Below are 26,130 nucleotides of genomic sequence, written 5' to 3'. Positions count from 1 at the left end.
TCTTGAACTCCTGGCCTCAAGTGATCCACCTGCCTTGATCTCCCAAAGTGCTGGGATTACAGGTGTGAGTCACCACACCCAGCTGTACAGTTCATTTTTTAGTAAATACAGAGTTGTGCAGCCATCATCACAAAGCAATTTTAAAACATTTCCACCACCTCAAAAAGTTCCCTGTGCCCAGTCATTCCCACTCCCATCCTAGCTCCAAGCAGCCAATGATTTACTTTCTATAATTTTGCCTTTTCTGGACCTGCCGTATAAATAAAAAAATACAATATGTGGTCTTTTGGGTTTGGTTTCTTAGCATTTTTTTGAGATTCATCATGTTGTAGCATGTTCCTTTTTTACTGCCAAGTAATATTCTGTAATATGGAAAAATGTTCAATAGCATTAATAATTAGGAAAATGCAAGTGATATAACTACACACCACTAGGATGGCTGCAGTAAAAAACCTGACGATAACAAGTGTTGGTGAAAATGTGGAGAAACTGGAATACACTGTTGGTAGAAATGTAAAATGGTATACCTAAATGGTAAATTTGTAAAACAGGCAATGTCTTAAAAAGTAAAGACATGCTTTTCAGTTAACCCAGTAATTCTACTCCTAGGCATGTGCTCAAGAGATATGAAACATATGTCCACACCATGACTTATACATGAACATTTATAGCTCCATTATTTATAATAGTCCTAAACTGGAAACAATTCAAGTATCCATCAACTGGTGAATGGATAGTGTAGCATATCCATAAAATGGAATACTTGTCTCAATAAAAAAGAAAGAAGGCCCGATACATAGAAGTTTCTTGAGGGCAAGATTTTATTTGCTTTGTTTACTGATGATTAGTGCCTGGCATATTGTAGGTGTTCATGAAGTATGTGTTCAATGAACAACAGAATGAACAATGTAAGTCACTTTAATTATTATCTTAAAAAATGGCTTTATTTACAGTCATGGAAAATGCTCAAGAAAATACCTAAAGTAAGAATACAAAAATAATCTATATTAACAAGTTTGCTTCTTGTACCTGCTACTAAGTCAGTCATTAAACTCACTGCAGGTGTTGGAACCGCCATATATTGTTAGAACTTCCATAAGAATCAAAGGAGATTATGGCATAATCTAAGAAGAAAATGATCTGGCTAACGTCCAGTGTAAACCTTAGCTACAGGCTTTTATTTTTACAAAGACAAAAGGTTTTCTCTTACAGTTGATTCAACGCCTCGAAGTGGGCCACTTATTAGCAGACTGCTCACTGATGCAGGGTGTATATGGATGCAGAATGTTCATCAGAAACTTGAGGTTCAGCCACCACCACCTTATACACACTTAATAATTAAGGTCCGTTAATACAGCTCTCCTAAGTGGCCAAGAGTAGGTCTTACTTGTAAAAGAGAAGAAATATCTTCAAACAAGGTGATGCCTCGGTAGTTGACCGGAATCCTCATGATTCACTTCTTTTCTTTTCTTTTAAAAATACATTTTCAGCACGCAACTTTTCTGTCTCCTAAGTAATTTTAAAAAAACAAAAAGGAAAAAAAAGAAGGCTCTAATTATTACAGGAAGTGTGTTTTTTTGTTTTTTTTTTTTGGCATTCATTAAGTGTATATTTCAAATTAAGACTGGAATTTTCCATGTGCAAACTAAACATTTAACAAGAATCTGCTGTCTATGAAAATGTAACTGATTGAATTAGGCTCAGAATAGCAACGATGAACACTTTTTTTTTTTTTGAATTCAGGAAGCTCCCTGAAGTAAGAAGTTAACTGATTCAATAATTAAGTTTTAATTTGGTTTTAATAAAATAATCATTTTTAAACCAGACATAATTTATTCAGAATAATTTTTAGGTTTACCTCAGCAAGCCTGACATTTTCCTTCTTTAGTCGTACTACGTACTGAATCTTCTGATGCAGGTTTTGGTGACCTACCAACTTTCCATTTTCCTCAGCAAGACACTCCACCTGCTTCCTTAACATTTCCGTCTCCTGCAGGTAATCAAATCCAAGGAGGGAAAAATTAGAAGTAGGTCTTAATTTTTCTTTTACAGCTACATTATTTCTTGCCTTCCAGGAGCACAGGAAGTCAGAGAGTCCAGAATCCCAGCTTTCATGGCCTCACAACTCTTCATACAATAAAGCAACTCTGAACTAAGCACACCCAATCACAGAAGTGAGTTTTACGCTAATTAGTTCTATTCATTTGAGTGTTCTAAGTATCATGAAAAAACCAACACACTAGCACACCTGGAATGTTCTCTCCCTTTCTTCATACATTTCTTCCAGCTTCGATCTCAGTTGTTCTTTTTCCTGGAATGCTTTAGACTCCAAAGTTCTGGTTCGTTCAACTTCGTCAGTCATTCTAAGGCATTCCATCTCTTTGTTGTAAAGGGCACTTTGGACTTCTTCTAGGCTGTAAAAATAGGTATCACTTTATAGTATTTGAAAGAAACATAATCATAAAACAGTGCTCCAGTTAGATATGTGTCCTTCAAGGCCAGAATTTTGATTTGAAAGTATTACTAATCTTTAGCCCTCCTCTGCTGATGGCAAAAGAAGACAGGAAGTGCTACATATCAGATATGCTTTTTTTGGTTTTGTTTTACCCAAGACATTCATTTTGGAAAACTCCTCAAAGCATTTTCTAAACAATAAAAATTTAGAATAAAATTGTTTAGGTTCAGCCCACTTGGGGCAAATGTGATTTAAGTATTATTATAATCTGCATGGTTTATTCAGTATCCCCTATCTTGATCATTTCTGATTTCAGAAACTGGTCCTCAGACAGTGGGACACCAATCATTTCTTCAACGATGTGTTGTTTAGAATTTATTCACTTCATATACATTTCACTGACTTTATAAAATGGTCTGAATCCTGTTAAGTTTTCCAAAACAAATGCCTTCCCCCCCGCATCCCCTGCCTTAGGGACAGGGTCTCACTCTGCTGCCCAGGCTAGAGTACGCTGGCACCATCATAGCTCACTGCAGCCTCCAATTCCTGGGCTCAAGCAATCTTCCTGCTCCAGCCTTTGGAGTATCTAGGACTGCTGGCATGCACCACTGTGCTTGGCTAATGTTTTAAAAATTATCCATAGAGATGGAGTCTTGCTATGTTGCCCAGGCTGGTCTCAAACTCAAGGCCTCAAGCAATCCTCTTCTCCTTGGTCTCCCAAAATGCTGGGACTACAGGTGTGAACCACTGTGCCAGGCCTGTTTTTTATTTTATAATGCTCATGAAATGTAATGTTGACTGTTGAAATGATGTATTATTACACCATTCAAGGCCAGCTAATTTCTAGCTGTTGATTACTGAAATGATATAATACACAAAATTTAATACACCAAAGCCAGCTAATTTCTAGTTGTTGATTGCTAAGATAATATAATACACAAAATTTAATACACTAAGGCCCAGCTAATTTCTAGGCAAGTTGTTTTTGGACTACATTCTGTGGCTCTCAGAAGGACAGTGTGGGGAGAAGGGCACTGATGCTCTCCCAATTCATTGTTGGCTTCGTATTGGTTCCCCATTACTTTTTTTTTTTTTTTTTTCCCGAGATGGAGTCTCGCTGTGTCACCCAGGCTGGAGTGCAGTGGCCGGATCTCGGCTCACTGCAAGCTCCGCCTCCCGGGTTCACGCCATTCTCCTGCCTCAGCCTCCCGAGTAGCTGGGACTACAGGCGCCCGCCACCTCGCCCAGCTAGGTTTTTGCATTTTTTAGTAGAGACGGGGTTTCACTGTGTTAGCCAGGATGGTCTCGATCTCCTGACCTCGTGATCCACCCATCTCGGCCTCCCAAAGTGCTGGGATTACAGGCTTGAGCCACTGCGCCCAGCCTGGTTCCCCATTACTTTTTAAAGCATCTTCACAAATATATGGATAACATAACGTTTAAAATTGCTGTCGTAGGCTGGGATTGATAAAACAGTGCATGCCGTTTGCTGAAACGTGCTTCACTTGCCCGCAGTGAAGTCTGGCTTGCTGTATGTTCCAGAGACAGCATATCATGAAGACTCTTGGTTACTAGACTATGAAATAAATTATACAACAAGTTAAATAGTTTTTACTCTTTTTGCTAGAAGACCTCGAATAGATACTAGTTCTAAAATAGCTGTAATTCAACTAACTAGCTGGATTCTCAAAAATCTTGTAAATAATCTGGGTTTCTGACTTAGCTTTACCATTAATTAGCTAGGAGCTGGACTCTGAATGGCTCATACACAGCTGAAAAGGCTGTTTTCCTATGTATACTCTGATTCTATGAAGCAAATGACTCAATGATTGGGTAACACATTTTTCATAAATTGGGTGGTCTTTGTCAGCTGATCATTAAAAAGAAGTTTTTATGGTAAATCACCATGTAATTTTTGACATATTTACTTGCATAAAGTTCAAATAATTAGAAGATAGTACTCTATCAAAACTCCTTCCATTGCCATTTACTTAACTATGTGAACAAGATTTCTCAGCATTTAAATCTATAAAAGCAGAAAATAGGAATAGAGTTGATGCTGAATCCTGTCTCATTTGAGTACAACAGAAAAATGAGCTGACTGAAGAAAAAGCATTAGGTTAAAATACATTAAGAGATGCATTTTCACTAAAATTTTCCCTATGTATAATAATTATTTATAAAAATTTCCAGTAAATTTAGGGCACACTGATTAATAATTGCATTGTGAACTCAATTGGAAATATAACAAAGTCATATGATTAAAATAAATTTTTACAAATTACTTTCAATTTGTGTGTGTGTATGTATGTACATACATATATTTTATTGTTAAGTAGTATGATGGGGTTATGAATAAAAAATTTTTCCAGAAAATATATTAAATCAATATAAAATCCTGCAGGGTGTAGAAAGGAAATTCAATTACAAAGGAAAAACATAAAATTTTAGACTGAGAAATTTGTTCATGTATTTTTTAAACAGATAAAAAGCAGCAAATTAGTTAAATACGTTTAAAAGAATGGCAAGAGCTTTATTTTCTTTTCTCTTTTTAAAAAAATTTATTTAAAAAAATATTTTAGAAATAGAGACAGGGTTTCACCATGTTGCCCAGGCTGATCTCAAACTCCTAAGCTCAAGCAATCCACCTGCCTCAGCCTCCCAAAGGGTGTGAGCTACTGTGCCCAGCCAACAGCTTTATTTTCCAATGTCACTATATTGTATATCTCAGAATGTCTATTCTTTGTAACAATTTAAACTTATAATGAAAAATTTTAGATATAAAGTCAACTTCAAAAATATGCAAGAGGGTATATGATGTCTCAAAATCTATCAGTATAATAAGCAAAAATGTTTGAAGATCTCTATCCCTATTGAGGAGTATCTACCCAGAAAAAGCCCAATAGCTCTCTAATGTTTTGTTTGTGTTAATGCCAGCCAGCTTACTTAGTTTGAATTTTACAGAAAATATAGTACACCTTGTTCATCAAAGACTGAAGCCATTTATAAGGCTACATAAATTAATATGAAAACTGAATAAATTAAACTCATGGCTTTAGAAAACATAAAGAGACCCAAGGTCTAGACCAGAAGAAATCAGAGTATTGATCTTTGGGTCTCAGAGGGCCTCAGGTTTTAAATCAGAGGAATCCAGAAGCAGAAATGAAAAGGGACACCTGGTAGTTATATTGTTCTCATTGTCCATGAGGAAAAGACCTATCAATTCCTCAAGGAAAGCTAAGCTTTTCCTGCTATTTATTTTTTTTAAGATTTCTTTTGAAGTGGCTTCACATGAGAAATCCCTTTAGCAAATGGTAGTAAAAAAAAATTTGTAAACATCTATTAAATTCACTTATTACTGTAGAAGGAAAGAAGTTACCTACCTTGTGGTATATCATTCCTTTAGAGGAGAATAAGGAAAAGATGATCAATAATTTGAATTACAAAATAGTACACTTACTCTGCTTTCATTTTCAGCATTTCTTCAACTATTTTACTCTATAAGAAGATATAAAAAAAGAAAATAAAAAGATGACTTAGGTTCTTAAATAACATTGCTTTAAAAAGATAGAAAGGAACCAGCCTATTCTCCTTCATGTGAATAAAATCAAACCAATATCCTTTTTCACAATCCCAGCTACACATACATAAAGGAAGTACCTATTTCCAAGACTTCAAGCACTATGCCCTCTAAGGCTTCAAACAGGCCTTGGTACTTGCTTCTAAATGGAGAATTATATGGGTGTATGCTGAGCAGCAGGCTTGCTATCTAGGCATGAAGACAAATTCTTAATTCTCAGCTGTGTCTAAATACTGATGGTAAATATCATGCTAAACAGTGGGAATACAGAAAAGACAGGAATTTCAATAGTAAAATGATTTCTAAAATATATAACCGTAGATACTAACTATAAAAGCATTGCTCAGATAAGAAGAAACTATCATATATAAAAAAAAAATCTTACTTTTGCAAGTCCTTCTTTGATACTTTCTTCTTGTTCATTCTTCAGCTGTTGATTGTCTGGATGATTCTGATCACTGCATAGATTAACACGGGTGGGGAGGAGGCACAGGAAAACACTGCTAAGTATATTCAAGTATCAATTTCAAATTCAAATCTATTATATGCAGCAATGCCAAGGTGTGCAAAGAAAGGCTAACTCTATTGTGATTGGGTCAAGTCAACACAGTTGATAAATGTGATTTACACATGGGGATGAAATAAGGCACTTCCCCAGAACTCAGGATTCCTCCCAGTACAAAAGCAAGATGAGCAGAGGTGGGAAATATAATCAAGGATTGGCTGAAAGTAAAATACAGTAGAAACTTAGTTGAAAGTGGTAACATCTGAAGACCGAATGTGAACAAAAGGGGGCTGAAAGAAAGGGCCACGAGGCTGGTATGAATGTGATCAGCTGGGAGGGGGCACATTTTGGGTAGGGAGTATCGCTCTGGCCTCAGGCTGGTGGAGCCCTTGACTCTGCTTTTGCTCAGGTTCCATAGTCAGTTGACATTGTCTGATAACCACTCTGCCTTTCCATGTATGTGGACACCAGGGCCAGATGTCCCAAGCACCAGATATGTCTTCGTGGAAAAGGAATGTTCCAATATATAAAGTAAGGAAATCACATTCTAGATAATACATTTATCTCTGTGAGCCTGACCAGGTGAGGATAATAAGTTTCTGTGTGCAGCCCCTGGACCAGAGAGGCATCCCTCCCTCCCTCCTTGGAGAACCTTCCTGAATGTTGTAGGCTTCTCTAGGAATATCTGTCTCACTGGTGAGTAAAAGACTATTTCTTGAAAGAAAACAGAAGCTACAGTGAGGTTTCTTTCCCTTAACAAATCTGGCAGCCTAGACACAAATGGTAATGAGTCCTCAATGAAGAATTCACCCCAAATCATTAAGGAAAGATGTGTTTTCTGTCCACTAATCCAAGGATTGGCAAATATCTTCTGTCAAGAGCCAGACAGTAAATATTTTAGGCTTTGGGAGTCATGCGGTCTCTGCCACAGCTATTCAACTTGGCTACTGTAGTGCAAAAGCAGCCACAACAATATTAAAATGACAAGGTGTGACTGTCTCAATAAAATTTTATTTACAAAACAGGTTGAGAGCTGAATTTGGCCCCTGAGCTATAGTTTGCCCTTTCTCTAATTTTTCACAAAGAACACTCTGAGTAGCTCTTTTTATATATGAGGGACATGAAGCTATGAAATGAAAAACTTTTTTTTTTTTTTTTTGAGACGGTGTCCTACTCTGTCCCAGGCTGGAGTGCATGTTGGCCAGGCTGGTCTCAAACTCCCGACCTCCAATGATCTGCCTGCTTCAGCCTCTCGAAGTGCTGGGATTACAGGCATGAGCCACCACACCTAGTGAAAAACATTTTTTAGGCCAGGCGCAGTGGCTCACGCCTGTAATCCCAACACTTTGGGAGGCCAAGGCAGGCAGATCACGAGGTCAGGAGATTAAGACCATCCTGGCTAACACAGTGAAACCCCATCTCTACTAAACATACAAAATATTAGCCAGGCATGGTGGTGGGCGCCTGTAGTCTCAACTACTCGGGAGGCTGAGGCAGGAGAATGGCGTGAACCTGGGAGGCGGAGGTTGCAGTGAGCCGAGATCGCGCCACTACACTCCAGCCTGGGCGACAGTGAGGCTTCGTCTCAAAAAAAAAAAAAATTTTTTTTAAAAAGACATTTATTGAACATCATGATCAGACCTATGACATCTGGCAATCAACAGGATGAGTGCAAAGGGAAAAAAAAAACCACATTAAAACTCTTTGTTAAGACTGCTTTACACTTTCCACAGAGCAGAAACTAAAATAACGTGTTATACAATTAGTCACAAATACGGTCCTTGAGTTTTTTACCCATACACCTGAGTATTGCCTAAAACATATCTTCTTTGTAGTAGGTAGGCCCTGCTACCAACTGTGCTTGGCTGAGTTCACAAATCTGTTGTAACCTGTAGTTTCCCTGTCACTTCTATGGCTCTCCTCTCCTGCTAAGCTTTGTTTCCCGGCATTAATTAAAACCTTCTGCCACTGCCATAGCTATTGCCGCTACTGGAACTGCCTGTCAACGTAAAAAAAAAAAACTCAGAAAGACAGGCTCTTTAGAACAAACAGGCTTATCTAGGAATAGTAGAGGGATTGCAATTGCAGGGTATGCAAGCTATGACAGGCCATTGGTGTATCCAGGGGAGTTGGGGAAAGGGAAAGCTTTTAAAGACAAAGAGAAATCCATGAAATAAAGCTCACAGGTCACAGAAGCTCACTGCAGGAGTTGGTGTTTGTTCATTGGTAGAGCTGGCTGTTGCTACTGAGTAACTGTCCTGGTACTGGCGGCTTGTCTGAACTACTGCAGGCCTGAAAAATTCCTGTGATAAGCTCTGTTGCAGGGTGAGTGTAGAAGTGGGGCATGTGGGACCTGCAGGAATTTCTTGTGATAAGGTATATTATAGGCATGTGCAGTGAGAACTTCTTTATGGCCTCCTGACTCCACTTTGTTAGGGTTTTGACATAAATGACTCCATTTTGGTACTGGCAACTTTCACATGCCTTAGCCACCTTGGTTTGATGGTTTGGCAACATAGTAGCCTCAGCCACCACAGGGGCCAGAGTTTCTGCCTCCAAAGTTTCTTCTCTTCATGGGGTCAAAATTGAAGATTGGTTGTTGTAATTACCAAAATTGTTGTAGTTCCCACCATCTCAAAACTGCTTCCATCATTACTAAATCCATTATAGCCATCTCTCCTGCCTGCATATCCACCAATACGGCCGTCTCCAAAGCTACCATTACCAGTGAAATTTTTCCTTCATGACCAAAGTTGTTACTCCCACCAAAACCACCTCCATGACCACCACCAAAGTTTCCAGAACCACTCTGATCTCTCTGGCTGGCTGAAGTACTAACCATTGCTTTCTTCAGCATGGTTTTCCATACTTCGTGGTAGTGGCTATGTACTTTACGGTATTTCTGAGAGACAGTCTGATCCAGAGTCATGGCTGTCCTCAAAGGTAAAAAAAGTAAAGCTCCTCTTTTTGCCATTGCCTCAGTCAGTCATGATTTCAACCACTCCTGTTTTCTCGTACCTTCACAATAATCTCTTAGGTGATGTTCTTCAGTGTCTTCTGTGATGCCACCAACAAAGATCTTTTTTACAGTTAACCAGGCACCTGGTCTTTGAGAATCTTTTCTTGACATCCCTCTTTGGTTTCACAACTCTTTTATCTGCCTTGTGTGGCCTTGATTTATGGCTGCATCCACCTCCTCCACAGTGCCATCTGTGACAAACCAAATGCTTGGTGTTCGGGTCTCTCATTGCCATATAAGCCATGAGCTTTCCTCACTACTCAGAATGGCTCCCCAGATGCTTAGTGGTTGTTTCAGATCTCAGTCATCTGATGAAGAGCTTCTGTAGCTATTTGGGCTATTTAAGAGACTCTGACTTAGACATGTTGGTAGTGGGAAGAGACTTGAATGATGTGTCCTTAGTGGGATCCATGGGCAAAAGTAGTAAGCTCATGATGTATCTCTGAAATACGGTATTTTTAATTTTCATTTTACAAATGATCCGGAAATGTTCTATGTTCTATGCTCACAGTAGCTCTTGATAAAAGACAGTATACTAAATATAAGGCTTTTCTTTAATATAATTGGACATATGTGGAGCATATGAAAGCTAGGTGAGCAGACTGTGGACTACCTGCATCAGAATCACCTACAAAGGGAGGCAGTTGCTTATTAAAATGCAGAATTCTGGGCTTTGCTCCAGCCCTACTGAATAAGATCTCTGATGCTCACTAAAATTTGAAGAGAATCATTTAAGAAGAGATTTTAGCATAGCCGCCATTACCATCCTCAAATCTCTACTGCCTCATTTAGGTTTTGAACAATGTGTATCAGGGATGTTTCTGGACAGGGCCAGGGAGCTGCAGGAGTGCACAAGCTTCTCTGTCACAGACGTTCTGGCAATAGCATGGACGTTCTGGCAATAGCAGTCAGTGGAATTCGGTAAGGGCTTCTATCTCGGAGATCCCACTTTGATTCAATTCAACTTCTTGCATAATTTTACAGGCCACTATCATCTCCAAACCCTCACTCAGAAAGTTGTAATAGGCAGAATCGTAATTCTACCTTGTGTACTTAATACCTGCCTTTCATTGACTGACGCCTGCTACCAAGCACTGTAACTGGCACTTTATACATGTAATTTTTATTTTTTATTTTTTATTTTTATTTATTTATTTATTTTTTTTTGAGACGGAGTCTCGCTCTGTCGCCCAGGCTGGAGTGCAGTGGCCGGATCTCAGCTCACTGCAAGCTCCGCCTCCCGGGTTCCCACCATTCTCCTGCCTCAGCCTCCCGAGTAGCTGGGGCTACAGGCGCCCGCCACGTCGCTCGGCTAGTTTTTTGTATTTTTTTAGTAGAGACGGGGTTTCACCATGTTAGCCAGGATGGTCTTGATCTCCTGACCTCGTGATCCGCCCGTCTCGGCCTCCCAAAGTGCTGGGATTACAGGCTTGAGCCACCGTGCCTGGCCTACATGTAATTTTTAATCTTTAAAACTCCTCGTGAGAAAATTATCATTTTCCTCATTTTACTGGTAAGGAAAGTGAAATACTAAGAGGGTAAAAAATATGTCAAAAATCGTATGACTTTTAAGTCAAAGACAAGATATAAGTCTGGATATGGCTGCCCCGACACTATGCAAATATATCGGCAAATGCAACTACAAAACTGCCTTACCTGAAGTCAAAACACACTCAGAGAGATGTCTAAACCCAAGCGAATGCTCCTCTATAAAATGCTAAGGATATCCTTCTTGTCCTGCCCAGGAGCTTTTCCTGGACCATGAGTTACGAAGCAAAACCAACTAGTAGAGAATTCTCCCTTTCTCTGCAAGGCTTCTTGAACCTTGTCGATATCATTTATTCCTTAAAAATGTTTTTTCAAAATATAAGTAGTTTGGTTTAAGTATTTCACGTTTTAAATTCATTTCAGTCGCTTTAAAACAAATGCAACGATGCCAAAAATGCATTGCAGAGCAATGCAAAGGTGAACAGATCAGACCTGACTCAAAATCAACCAAAAGAGCATCCCCTGGATTAGTGGGAAACACTGTACACCTTGGGAAACCTGTGAAACCAATTCCAACCTCATTTAACTCCACACAGTCAGGCCAAGATTTAGTCCATAGAGTTCTTGTGGTTCTTTCTCACCTGTTGTCCTTTTGTCTTTTAATATCATCCAGCTGACCTTGCAGGAGCCAGTTTTTCTCTCTTAACTGCTGACTTTCCAGGCGTAGGTTTTCCATTTCACACAACTGCTCCTAATAACATATCAAATCGTATATTTTCAAAAAACACATTACAGTAGGCTTCATTTAGCTCCCCAAGGCCACCACTGAGACAGGTATTCCTCTTAAGTTCTATGCAGAGACACTGCACTGGGTATGGCTGCATGAAAAGCAGACTGTGACAAGCTATTGGAGGCCTAGAATGGTGATTCATGATTACATCCACAGTGTCTTGAACACAGATTTTTAAAATCAATATCACAGAGTTCATTAAATATTAAAATTCCTTTGTGAATAAAGATGACAAAAATCTCTACATTGAAAAATATTCTCAACCATTCGATTCTATTAGGTAGATTCTAATTAAAACAAACAAAAAATTGATGTCACAGCTCATCCCTCAAAATACTTAATTGCATCCTAACTTGAAAATCATGAGCATAGCTATCTGGAAGAAATAAATACTTGTCTGCAAGGAATATCCTTTTGGATTTACTTGCCTATTATCTGATTTCATTTCACCTGACCCAATTTCTTTTAAGTTTCAAGATCGTGCCAATCTGGATAACAGCCACATTCCTGAGATAGCATACTGAGAACTGCCCTAAATAAAAAGATCAGGAATAATCCTCTCCATGAATAACAAAACTCAAGATAAGTGCTGTCTTTATATACATCCCTTGGTTAAAGTGAACAATTTGTGTTCCTAAACAAAAACTCCCTGCAGAGCAATGACCTCACAGAATAAATGCTATCTTCTGTGGAGCATCACATCCTCCCTACCCCCATGCATCTACACACCTACTCAGACACTCCTCTATGTGCCCACCCCTGAGCCATGTGCACACCCCACTATTCGGACAACATACCATGAAGTAACTGGGTAAAAACACTATGAGGGAACTTTAAAAAATGGAAAACAAGAAAGTATTTTAAATTTATCAGAGACTGAAAGAAATCTCTCGAATACATAAAAATGCCTATGAATCAGTAAGAAAAAGTCCAATGATAGAAAAATGGGTAATGGATATTGTTCACAGAAACAGAAAAACAAGATGCTCAGTTTTACTCTTTAAGAAAAATATGGCCAGGCGCGGTGGCTCAAGCCTGTAATCCCAGCACTTTGGGAGGCCGAGACGGGCGGATCACGAGGTCAGGAGATCGAGACCATCCAGGCTAACACGGTGAAACCCCGTCTCTACTAAAAAATACAAAAACCTAGCCGGGCAAGGTGGCGGGCGCCTGTAGTCCCAGCTACACGGGAGGCTGAGGCAGGAGAATGGTGTGAACCCAGGAGGCGGACCTTGCAGTGAGCTGAGATCCAGCCACTGCACTCCAGCCTGGGTGACACAGCGAGACTCCGTCTCAAAAATATATATATATATATAAATTTAAAACTACACTGAAATAGCATGCTTTAGCTATTAAATGGACAGAGATCCGAAATTCAGATAGCACCATGAGGTGAGGTTTAAGGAAACATGCTCTCACTTTCATTCCCGATGACAGCATAGCTGGCGCAACCTGTATATGACACCATTGTGTAAAAACGAAATGGGGCAGGAGAGAATGCTTAGAGATGTGGTTATGTATGCACTAAAAAGCTCTAAAAGAAAGGGGCTACCTTGGGAGCCTCCAGGGACAGCAAAGTAGGTGGATTAGTATCAGGGGTAGAAGGAATACTTTTCTCTGTCTACCCTTCAGTTCTGTGCCTCTTGTATCCTCAGTAACCATGAGGATGCTGCTTAGTTTAAAAAATTACATTGGCTGGGCGCGGTGGCTTACGCCTGTAATCCCAGCACTTTGGGAGGCCGAGGAGGGCGGATCATGAGGTCAGGAGATCGAGACCATCCTGGCTAACACAGTGAAACCCTGACTCTACTAAAAAATACAAAACATTAGCTGAATGTGGTGGCAGACGCCTGTAGTCCTAGCTACTCGGGAGGCTGAGGCAGGAGAATGCTGTGAACCTGGGAGGCGGAGCTTGCAGTGAGCCAAGATCGTGCTACTGCATTCCACCCTGGCCGACAGAGGGAGACTCCATCTCAAAAAAAAAAAAAATTAAATTAAATTTACTGGCTGGGCATGGTGGCATATACCTATAGTGCCAGATACTGGGTGGCTGAGGCAGATGGATCACTTGAGCCCAGCCCGGGCAACATAGTGAGACTTGATCTCTTTAAAAAGAATTAAATTTACTGTAAAAAAAAAAAAAAAAATTCCAGTTACCTTCATTCTGAGGATTTCAGCATTTTTGACTTCTCTGTCTTCATTTAGCTTTGTTACAAGGTGTTCCAAAGAAGTCTTAGAGGCTCTTCCATCTTCTATCTCTTGTTCTTGTGTTTCCAGGAGTTTTGCCAAATGTGTTTGAAAGTGAGGTGGTGTTTTAGGGCTCTAAAATAAAATCACATCTCATCCAAATATCCGATTAAGTGATATTGTAACGATTTCTTTTAAATGTAAACGTCAAGTACATAAAAAAATACTCTAGCTATGGCTGGGCATGGTGGGTCGCATCTGTAATCCTAGCACTTTGGGAGGCCGAGGTGGGCGGACTGACTAAGTTCAGAAGTTCAAGACCAGCCTGGGCAACACAGTGAAACCCTGTCGCTACTAAAATACTGAAAAAAAAATTAGCCAAGTGTGGCAGCGTGTGCCTGTAGTCCCAGCTACTTGGGAGGCTGAGGCAGGAGAATTGCTTGAACCTGGGAGACGGAGGTTGCAGTGAGCCGAGATCATGCCACTGCACTCCAGCCTGGGTGACAGAGCCAGACTCCATCTGCCAAAAAAAAAAAAAAAATTCCAGCGACTTAGCTTATTGTTCTAATTCTTTTCCAAGGAAATAAAAGACTGGTAGTTTCATCAAGTAAAAAGCAGACAGAGGGTATTAGTGAAAATATTTTTCTTTAAAAAGACAAAGGTATGGCCTTCGTAATTTCCAAATTTTTATCATTTACAAAACTGTTTCTTCCTCCTGAAATACTCTTTTTCTGAAAAGTACCTGGGGATCCTCAGCAGCAGAATCCATCACATGTTCTAGTTGCCTCATTTTGAAGTTATATTCATTCTTCTTCTGTTCTACTTCCTCTTTCTTTTGATTTAGCTGGGAAAATTGAACAGATACAAGGTTACAACTTAGAAAGAAATATAGAGTGCATGTTCCAAATAGAAAAGACAAACTACTCATCAGCAATCATCAGGGAAATGCAAATGAAAACCACAATGAGATATCATTTCACACCTGATAGGGATAGCTATCATCAAAAAGATGAAAGATAAGTGTTGGTGAGTTTGTGGAGAAAAGAGAATCTTTGTATACTGTTGGGAATGTAAATTAGCACAGCCATTGTGAAAAATAGTATGGAAGTTCTTCAACAAACTAAAAATAGAACTACCGTATGATCCGGCAGTCCCACCTCTGGATATATATCCAAAGGAATTAAAATCAGTCTGTTGAAGAGACAGCGGCACTCCCGTGTTCTCTGAAGCATTATTCATAATAGCCAAGCTATGGACTCAAATTAACTGTCTATTGACAGGAGAATGGGTAAAGAAAATGTGCTATATACATACACAATGAAATACTACTTAGCCTTAAAAAGGAAGCAAATTCTGTCATTTGTGACAACATGGATGAACCTAAAGGACACCGTTCCAAGCAAAATAAGCCAGCACAGAAAGACAAATACCACATAATCTCATTTATATGTGGAATCAAAAAAAGTTGAACTCATTGAAATGGAGAGTACCGGCTGGGCGCGGTGGCTCAAGCCTGTAATCCCAGCACTCTGGGAGGCCGAGACGGGCGGATCACGAGGTCAGGAGATCGAGACCATCCTGGCTAACACGGTGAAACCCCGTCTCTACTAAAAAATACAAAAAACTAGCCGGGCAAGGTGGCGGGCGCCTGTAGTCCCAGCTACTCGGGAGGCTGAGGCAGGAGAATGGCGTAAACCCAGGAGGCGGAGCTTGCAGTGAGCTGAGATCCGGACACTGCACTCCAGCCCGAGCGACAGAGGGAGACTCTGTCTCAAAAAAAAAAAAAAAAGGAGAGTACCCGAGTCTGGGGGAGGAAGTGAGGGGTGGAAGGAGACATGAATCATCAATGGGAGATGTTGGTCAAAGGGTATAGTTTCAGTTAGACAGGAGGAATACCTTTTGGAGATCTACTGCAGGGCATGGTGATTACAGTTATTAGGTTGATGCAAAAGTAATTGTGGTTTCTTCCCATGGCATATGGAAATCTGCTGTATTTACATTATTTTTTCATAACTTGATTAATAATTTGAAAAGCAGTAAGATATTAAAATAAACCTATGATATTTTTAAAAGTAATTGTGAAATCTAACTTGGTTGCTACTATAACCCAATCATCTCCTTTTCTTTTTATTTTTTTTTTGAGACGGAGTCTCGCTCTGTTGCCCAGGCTGGAGTGCAGTGGTGCAATCTCGGCTCACTGCAAGCTCTGCCTCCCGGGTTCACGCTATTCTCCTGCCTCAGCCTTCCTGAGTAGCTGGGACTACAGGCGCCTGCCACCACGCCCGGCTAATTTTTTGTATTTTTAGTAGAGACTGGGTTTCACCGTGTTAGCCAGGATGGTCTCGATCTCCTGACCTTGTGATCCACCTGCCTCGGCCTCCCAAAGTGCTGGGATTACAGGTGTGAGCCACCACGCCTGGCCCCATCTCCTTTTCTCTCACAAATTTATTTATACTTTTAAAAATGATCCAAGTTTCACAAGTAACAAAATGGTCATCTGAGAAAAATACAAAATAAAATATGACAACCACCACCACCAAAAATATGATAAAAGTCAGGCATAACCTCACCAGAGTGGTTAGAACTGGCTGTCATGTGTCAGGGACCTAAGGTGGGTGGGAGGCAGCTGAGCAAGTCTCAGTCCAGGTGAGGACACTCCATTAGCCTCACCTTTGTACATGGAGAAGTTGACTAATGCAGAAATGTCATGACAACCTCAACTGTGGATTCCTCCTGTCCGCCAGCTTTTTTTTTTTTTTTTTTTTTGAGACAGGGTCTCACTCTGTCACCCAGGCTGGAGTGCAGTGGTGCAATCTCGGCTTACTGCAACCTCCACCTCCCAGGTTCAAGCAATTCTTGTGGCTCAGTCTCCCAAGTAGCTGGGATTACAGGCAAGCGCCACCATGCCCGGCTAACTTTTCTATTTCTAGTAGAGACAGGGTTTCAAGTCACCATGTTGGTGAGACTGCTCTCGAACTCCTGACTTCAAGTGGTCTGCCTGCCTTGGCCTCCCAAAGTGCTGGGATTACAGGAGTGAGCCACTGCACTTGGCCTCCTGTGTCCCATCTTGAGTGACACCTGTGTGCATCTCACCTTGTGCTGAAGTTCCTGAATCAGGGCCTCCTTCTTGGTCAGTTCTTCCTGGGCAGACTGCAGCAGCACCGAGTGTTTTTTTGAGGCCTCTGTGAGCATGTTCAGCTGCTCAGTGGCATGAGCCAGGTCCTCACAGAGCATATCCCTCTGTTAGGAGGCAATCACCACAGTTTCTTAATTGTGGTACTCCAATAAGGATTCCCAAATCATCACTATGTGCAACTTTTAACAGACTAAGGAAGTTTTATGTTAAAACCTATTTCTTTTGCTTGCGTGCTAATCCATTCTAAGACAAAGTAATCCGCTAATATTTAGATGAATAGGTCTAGACATTAACATTATTAAAGTAAACTTATATAGGTATCCCAATTGAGGTTTAACTGCACTCTAGGTTTGAGGTTTAATTGCACTCTCCCCTCACCCCCAGGATCTCAAAGCCAATCTCTCTCTCCTGGGAAGGACGCAAAGGTCTCTTGGTTACTTGTCTCACCAATTGACTCTAGTCCTTTAAATACTGGAAAGTAAATAGCTGTAAAGATGAGCCTCCATCAGCCAGCTGGGGAGGGGGTGGGCAGTTTGCACCAGATTGTGATTCATTGTCATAGACCATCAAAGTTTCAGGAAGTAGCTTTGTGGAAAGTGGCACAGAAAATTAGAAGTCCTATAGATTGCATACATAATTTCTATGTACACAGTATATGTAATTCCTCCCAAATTAGAGCAGATACTGCTTATCCTTCTTTTCCTTTCCAAATGTACATGTATGTATGTAGGTATGTGTGTGTGTGTGTATATATATACACACACATATATGTGTACATATACATGGATATACATGGATATACACACATAGAAATACACACATATAAACACACACTTCTAAAAAACTTGACACATCACAAACATTTTTGCATGTACTCACTCTTTTCATTGTGTGGACTCCATTTCATCTTATGGATGTACCACAATTTAATCCATCACTAAATATTTTGGTTGATATGAATTTTTCACTATTCTATGCACTTTATTCTTATATCTAGATTATTTCTTTAGGCTGAATTTTTAAAAGTGCAAACTCAAAGGATATGTAAAAAGTATAAGGCTATGTATTACCAGACTGCTTCCCCAAAGGCTGAACATAAACTCCTCCGGAAGTCTGAGTAATCATCCTTGTCTGCACATCTTCCTTGGGTCTTAAACTTTACCAGTTATAAGATTAGAAAATAGCTCTTATTTTAATTTGTGAAACTGGCCCAACTCTCCCATAGAACTGATGTTTATGGTTTCTTTTCAATAAACATAGAAATTGGCCCTCCCAGTCTTAAAACTTAAGAAAGTTACATTTGTCTTATCTGAGTTCCTTTCTCAGGGAACCAACCGTCAGGCATCCCAGACAAGATCAAGGAACTAAAACTTACCAGATCATGGCAACTGGACAAGTGAGATGCCAGGCCCCTCACCTGTCACGGCTGCCTAACTGACAACCTGTTTCCTGTTAACCAACTCTTCTTCCTTACCCCTCCCTAATTCCTGTTTTCCCACACATGGTTACCTTTCTTGCTATATAAACTCCCAATTTTAGTCAGTCAGGGAAAAGGATTTGAGACTGATCTCCTATCTTGGCTATGGCACCCATTTAAAGTCTTCTTCACTGGCAATACTCCTTGACTCAGTGATTGGCTTTCTATGTGGTAAGCAACCAGACCTAGGCTGAACCCCTGGTGTTTCAGGAACATTTGCATGTCTCTGATTCCAAGGAGGTTTTGTGCCACTATATTCATTCCTTCTGTGGGGAGCTACTTATGTCCATTTTCCACCAGCCGTGTTTCTATCCTTCTCATAAGGATAAATTGCAGTGGTAAAATACTTTGTCATCAGTCGCAAATATTTTCCCCCTGTTGTTAGAATTTTTGTTTTTAATATTGTATAATCTTCCCTTATGGGTTCTAACCTTTATATCAAGATATTTTCAAAGAGTCACATAATCTCAAGTTTTTTTATGTATTTGTATTTTTTCTTCTCCTGAAAAAAAAAAATTTATTTTTTTAGACAGAGTCTTGCTCTGTCACCCAGATGTAGTGCAGTGGCGTGATCTCATCTAACTGTAACCTCCACCTCCCAGGTTCAAGTGATTCTCAGGCCTCAGCCTCCTGGGTAGTTGGGATTACAGGTGTACACCACCACACCTGGCTAATTTTTCTAATTTTTTGTATTTTTAGTAGAGACGGGGTTTCATCATGCTGGGCAGGCTGGTCTTGAGCTCCTGGCCTCAAGTGATCCACCTGCCTTGGCCTCCCAAAGTGCTGGGATCACAGGTGTGAGTCACCGTGCCCATCCCTCCTTTTGTTTTATTAGAGATGGGGGCTCTTGCAACATTACCCAGGCTGGACTTGAACTACTGGACTCAAGCAATCCTCCCACGTCAGCCTCCTGAGTAGCTGGGACTACAGGCATGTGTTACCATGCCTGGCTTGCATTTTTATTTTCTAGTACTTCTATGATGTCATCATTTGTACAGAACTCTAATCCATGTAAGAATTGTTTTGGCTTTCATATCTTTTCAAATTGGTCAGACAATTTTCCCAACACATATATGGACTAAACCCACTCTTTCTTCACTGTTGAGAAATACTTCCTTTTTTTTTTTTTTTTTGAGACGGAGTCTCGCTTTGTCGCCCAGGCTGGAGTGCAGTGGCCGGATCTCAGCTCACTGCAAGCTCCGCCTCCCGGATTTAGGCCATTCTCCTGCCTCAGCCTCCCGAGTAGCTGGGACTACAGGCGCCCGTCACCTTGCCTGGCTAGCTTTTTGTATTTTTTTAGTAGAGACGGGGTTTCACCATGTTAGCCAGGATGGTCTCCATCTCCTGACCTCATGATCCGCCCATCTCAGCCTCCCAAAGTGCTGGGATTACAGGCTTGAGCCACCGCGCCCGGCCGAGAAATACTTCCTTTACCATTACACTAAATTCCTTCATATTTACTGCTGTCTATTTGTGGATGTTCAAAGTTTTGCAATGATCTCTCTCTCATCAGTCCAACACTGGATATGGTTATCATTTATTAGCTTCCAAATCTCTCTGCATTATTGTTTTTCTAAGTTTTGTTAGTAACTCTTGTGTATTTTTTTCAAAGGAACTTTAAAATCATCAGTTTTTTATATTGGGATTTGAGGCCAGGCATGGTGGCTCACACCTGTAATCCTAGCACTTTGGGAGGCTGAGACAGGGGAGGATCACTTGGGTTTAGGAGTTTGAAACCAGTGTGGGCATCATAGTGAAACCTCGTCTCTACAAAAAAATACCAAAAATTATCCAAGCATGGTGGTGCACATCTGTAGTCTCAGCTACTTGGGAGGCTGAGGTGGCAGGATCACTCAAGCCCAGGAGTTCAAGGCTGCAGTGAGCCATGATCACATTACTACACTCCAGCCTGGGTGACAAAACAAGACCCTGTCTCAAAAAAATAAAAATTAATAAATTGGAATTTGAAGTGGAATTACATAAATTTCTGTTTCTAAAACGACAGGGTCTTCCTGTCCAAATCTTCCTTTAGATCCTTTTATTGAGGTCTCTTTTCACGTTGCTTGGAAAGTTTTATGTTCTTAACAATTGTCAAATATTCTCCCTAAGATTTTGATATGCTATAGTATTTCTTTTTTTGAGATGGAGTCTCGCTCTGTCGCCCAGGCTGGAGTGCAGTGGTGCGATCTCAGCTCACTGCAAGCTCCGCCTCCTGGGTTCACGCCATTCTCCTGCCTCAGCCTCCCGAGTAGCTGGGGATTACAGGCGCCTGCCACCACACCCGGCTAATGTTTTGTGTTTTTAGTAGAGACGGGGTTTCACTGTGGTCTTGATCTCCTGACCTCGTGATCTGCCTGCCTCGGCCTCCCAAAGTGCTGGGATTACAGGCGTGAGCCACTGCACCCAACCTATATTATTTATGTGAAAGAGAATTTTTAAAAGCTCCTGTTATGTTTTTAAACTGGTTACTTAATATAATATATAGTATTATAATTATAACATATTATATATTATAATAATCTACAATAAAGCTATTTTTTATTATTATTTTTTGAGACAGAGTATTGCTCTGTCACCCTAGCTAGCAGTGGCGTGATCTCGGCTCACTGCAACCTCTGCCCCCTGGGTTCAAGCGATTCTCCTACCTCAGCTTCCTGAGTAGCTGGAATTACAGGCACATGCCACCACGCCCAGCTATTTTTTTTTTTTTTTTTTTTGTATTTTTAGTAGAGACAGGGTTCACCGTGTTAACCAGGATGGTCTCGATCTCCTGACCTTGTGATCCACCTGCCTCGGCCTCCCAAAGTGCTGAGATTACAGGCGTGAGCCACGGTGCCCGGGCCCCAATAAAGCTATTCTTTCTTTAATATTCAATTTCTTTTAATATCCCTTAGGGAAATTTTATGTCCTTAACAGTTGTTACTAATTCTCTCCTAAGGCTTTAATACTTTTGGTTGTTTTTGTGAATGGAATTTTTTAGTTCCATTATATTGTTAAATGGTTATTAATGGCATAGAGTAAATATTATTTTGAAGACTAATTTATAACTGATTACTAAACTCAATATTCTAATAGATATTCAGACAGTATTTTGGAGTTTCCACGTAGACACTCATGACCATCTGCAAATAAAGGTCACTGTCTCTCAGTTTTTATAATATTTGTATCCCACTTAGTATTTCCATTTTACTGCATTGGCTAAATACTCATATTGTTGAAAAACAGTGATATATGAACAATTTGAATATACAGAACAATTCACAAAACATAGCCATAAAACTAAATTTTAGCTAATAAAGACTGAAGATAAGTACAAAGGGAATGTGAATTAGCTGTGTATAGGGTCAATTCCACTTGAATCTAAAATGTATGAATCTAAAATATGATATTTAAATCTAAATAAAATATTCATAGTCACATTTTATTTTTAAGAAGAAAAAAGAGAGAAAGCGAGGAAGGAAGGAAAAGCTTTTAGGTAAACAGGCATGAGTTTTCATTATTTACCTACTCCCACTCAAATAGCTAGATTTCCCTTTTTACTTTGTCAATAGTCAGTACGAAACTGAATTTTTAGCCCATCATCTTATACTTTGTAGGGGACCCTAGGTTGTGGCTTCTGTGTACTAACTTTTCAATTGGCTTACTAAAACTATTTCCAGCTAACACATACTGAGCAGTTACAAGGAGCCAGACACAGTTCTAAGCACTTTCCATGTATTCCCTCAGTTCATCTTTACAACACCTTATGCCAGGGGCCCCCAGCCCCCAGGCCAAAGACTGGTACCAGTCTGTGGCTTGTTAGGAATCGGGCTGCACAGCAGGAGGAAAGCGAGCACAGCTTCATCTGTATTTACAGCTGTTCCCCGTCGCTCGCATTACTGCCTGAGCTCTACCTCCTGTCAAATCAGTGGCAGCATCAGATTCTCACAGAAGCATTAACTCTATTGCAGACTGTGTGCCAGGGATCTCGGTTGGGCACTCCTTTTGAGAATCTAATGCCTGATGATCTGTCACTATTTCCCATCACCCCTGGATAGGACCGTCTAGTTGCAGGAAAACAAGCTCAGGGCTCCCACTGATTCTACATTACGGTGAGTTGTATAATTATTTTATTATATATTACAATGTAAAAATAATAATAGAAATAAAGTACACAGTAAATGTAATGTGCTTGAATCATCCAGAAACCAGCCCCCCTCACCCTGCTGGTCTAAGGAAAAACTGTCTTCCACTAAACTGGTCCCTGGTGCCAAAAAGGCTGAGGACCACTGCCTAATGCAGTAGGAAGTACCATTATCTCTACAGATATGGCAAATGAAGTACAGGGAGAAATTTAACTACCCCAAGGTCACACAGTTAGAATTCCAATTCCATAGCCTGTGCTCTTAATAACTTGTTACTATTCTATCCTTACTTTCCTTTTATTCTAATTTTGGTTGTCTAATCTTTTTTTTTTTTTTTTTCGAGATGGAGTCTTGATCTGTTGCCCAGGCTAGAGTGCAGTGGCATGATCTCAGCTCGCTGCAACCTCTGCCTGCTGGGTTCAAACCATTTTCCTGCCTCGGCCTCCTGAATAGTTGTGATTACAGGCACGCACCACCACACCCAGCTAATTTTTGTATTTGTAGTAGGGATGGGGTTTCACCATGTTGGCCAGGCTGGTCTGGAACTCCTGACCTCAAGTGATTCACCTGCCTCGGCCTCCCAAAATGCTGGGATTACAGGTGTGAGCCACCGCACCCGACCTATTTTAATCTTATATCTTATATATGTTAGCAGCTTCAAATCCTTTCTGCGATGTAGCAAGATATAAATACAAATTACTGGGAATAGCCATCTTGGATATCTATCCCCACAGGTCCCTAAAATTCAAAACTGGTATGTATAAATGCATCTCATTGACTTTCCGTGGGCCTCTATTCTTTCCATCTGAAATGTGCACAGAACCATTCAGTCCTAGGCTAGAAAGCTTGGTGCCCACTCTGACTGCTTCCTCCCTTCATGGTACATACCCAACTGGACACCAACAACTGTCACCTGTAGCTCTGCAACACTTCCCAACTCTATCTCACCCCCTATCCCCACTAGCATTTCTTGGCTCAGACCTCATGACCTTTTGCCTGGGTTCAATGTCTATGCAGTTTTGGTTTCCTAAAAGATACAGCTAATGTTCCTCAAGACACTTCACTACACAGGCTCAGTCTGCCTCCACTTCACTGCCAGGACCTTGTGTTGGCCACCCTGACTGCTTGCTGTGCTTGGGACACTCCACACACGTTCACACTACCAAGCTTCCCTCTCTGGCAAAGTTTTGTACAAATACTCTCTCTTCTGAGGAGGTCTTTAGAATTTCCCCTGGCAGAATTACTCCCCTCCCTCCCTTTTCTGTGCCCCCAGGTTATTACATCATATTACACATATCTCTTAAGTTAGAATGCAGCTTTGATGTAAGTAACAGTGTTTTCAATCATCTTTCCATTCCCAAATGCCAGGTCAGGTACAGGTTGTATAGTAGGTGGATTCAATATTTGTTGAATTTGTTTTATGGGTAGCATAGGTTAGCCAAAACCCCTTTATTTCTAAAGCAAATACAGAACAGTTTATACAATAGGTTATCATCGGTGTGGAAAAAAAGTAAGACTAAAAGTATATAGGATTGCTTAAAATATCTCTTGAAAGTTAAGAAACTGATAACCTGGGGGTAGCTGAGAAATTGGAAGGGTTGGGAGAAAATCCATATTGCTCCTAGCTTATATACTAATTTTTAAAAAGATTAAGTTGACATCATCAACAACAAAAAAACTTCCTTTAGCTATAAGTCACAAATTAACCTGTACTGCTTAATTTTTAAAAAGATACATTTACATCAACAAAAACAAAAATAAAACTTAACCTTAGCTAAAACGCAAAAGACAACCCTGAGATCAGCCTGTTTAAACAGCCCTTTTCTGCTGTCTGCTACTACTACTGCATCCAATTAAGTGCAATTTCCACTCTGTTCCCCTCACAGGGGTCAGTTATAGGAAGTTAACGTGGTGTCACCAAAAATGACAGAAAATAGATTAGCTAGATAAAATACAATAATTTTGGTGAACTTATTATACATGACTACTTGTATCATTATACATTATACAATAATACATTAGTAGTATATAAATACTATCTCCTCAGAGGAGACAGTATACGTATAAGACTGCCAGAGCGGGAAGCTTGGCAGCGTGAACGTGTGTGGAGTGTCTTAGGCACAGCAAGCAGTCAGGGTGGCAGCATGAGGTGCAGGCAGTGAGGTAGAGGTAGAGTGAGCCTGTGTAGTGAAGCATCTTGAGGAACATCAGCTGTATAAGGATTACTTCTTTAAAAATCCTGTATTTATTCATTAATAACTTCCACACACAAATACACATTGTCAGGCCTCTGAGCCCAAGCCAAGCCACCGCAAGTATACGCCCATGATGTGACGCCCAGATGTGACTTGCACATATATACCCAGACAGCCCGAAGTAACTGAAGAATCACAAAAGAAGTGAAAATGCCCTGCCCCTGCCTTAACTGATGACATTCCACCACAAAAGAAGTGAAAATGGCCAGTCCTTGCCTTAACTGATGACATTACCCTGTGAAAGTCCTTTTCCTGGCTTATCCTGGCTCAAAAAGCTCCCCCACTGAGCACCTTGTGACCCCCACTCCTGCCCGCCAGAGAACAAATTCACCTTTGACTGTAATTTTCCTTTATCTACCCAAATCCTATAAAACGGCCCCACCGGACTCAGCCTACCTGCACCCAGGTGATTAAAAAGCTTTATTGCTCACACAAAGCCTGTTTGGTGGTCTCTTCACACGGACACGCATGACACACATATTGACAAGTAATAAGGCAAACAAGCTGTGATGCGTTAATACCAACCTCTATGTCCTCAGAAAGTATTCTCAGCCTAAGGGTTTCTTTCAGATCCAGAATATCCACTTCCTGCCTCTTGATCAACACTCTGCTCTCTTCTCTGTCAACCAAAGCAGAGTTGTATTTGCACTGTAGAAAAGAAAGTCATGCTATAAGAGCTGTTTTATTACCTGTTTGTTTCTAGATTAAAACAACAAGAATGAGTCTGGGTTCCAAGGTGATGACAAGATTAACACAAGGTAATTCAATAAATACTTGCTGACTGAAGGAATAGAAGAATAAATGCATCAATGGTGAAGAGAAATGGAAAAGTCCTCTAAGTATCAGTGAAAAAAACATCGGGTTTGTCATCTACTGCCTTCAAAAATAAACATGGAGTGCAGCAAGCTCCCTGTAGAGCAGAGGAGTGAGGAGGAGTGACAAAAGACTTCGCCTTGACCCAGAGGAGAAAAGCATCAACACTGAACTCAGATACATGCTGACAAAATAAGTAATTAACTTTAGGAAATGATATTATATCCAATATTGGAGAAACAAACTCACTTTCTAAATTATTAATGTCTCTGAACTTAACTACAATGTGCTACTGTGTTAC

The 26,130-nt window shown here is 40.4% G+C and overlaps 1 protein-coding gene and 1 long non-coding RNA gene across 2 annotated transcripts in view; one reads left to right on the top strand and one right to left on the bottom strand.

Annotated features, from left to right (window-relative positions):
* The window catches only part of LOC117084010, a 31,509-nt gene extending 5,568 nt beyond the window's left edge, over positions 1 to 25,941 (top strand). The window contains exons 2-3 of the long non-coding RNA XR_004437286.1: positions 2,076 to 2,174; positions 25,720 to 25,941. This is a non-coding gene — a long non-coding RNA (uncharacterized LOC117084010). The remainder of the gene's footprint in view (positions 1 to 2,075; positions 2,175 to 25,719) is intronic.
* The window catches only part of KIF15 (kinesin family member 15), a 95,564-nt gene continuing 70,356 nt past the window's right edge, over positions 923 to 26,130 (bottom strand). The window contains exons 26-35 of the mRNA XM_033212298.1: positions 25,542 to 25,664; positions 17,118 to 17,264; positions 14,767 to 14,868; positions 13,995 to 14,159; positions 11,689 to 11,798; positions 6,421 to 6,493; positions 5,916 to 5,953; positions 2,249 to 2,414; positions 1,859 to 1,990; positions 923 to 1,509 (exon numbers count right to left, since the gene is read on the bottom strand). Of these exons, the coding sequence (XP_033068189.1) occupies positions 1,447 to 1,509; positions 1,859 to 1,990; positions 2,249 to 2,414; positions 5,916 to 5,953; positions 6,421 to 6,493; positions 11,689 to 11,798; positions 13,995 to 14,159; positions 14,767 to 14,868; positions 17,118 to 17,264; positions 25,542 to 25,664 (1,119 nt within the window). The 3' untranslated portion in view covers positions 923 to 1,446. The remainder of the gene's footprint in view (positions 1,510 to 1,858; positions 1,991 to 2,248; positions 2,415 to 5,915; positions 5,954 to 6,420; positions 6,494 to 11,688; positions 11,799 to 13,994; positions 14,160 to 14,766; positions 14,869 to 17,117; positions 17,265 to 25,541; positions 25,665 to 26,130) is intronic.

The sequence above is a fragment of the Trachypithecus francoisi genome, unplaced genomic scaffold (genome assembly GCF_009764315.1).
Source record: "Trachypithecus francoisi isolate TF-2019V2 unplaced genomic scaffold, Tfra_2.0 Lachesis_group0, whole genome shotgun sequence".
NCBI lineage: Eukaryota > Metazoa > Chordata > Mammalia > Primates > Cercopithecidae > Trachypithecus > Trachypithecus francoisi.
This window is presented reverse-complemented; position numbering and strand designations above follow the sequence as displayed.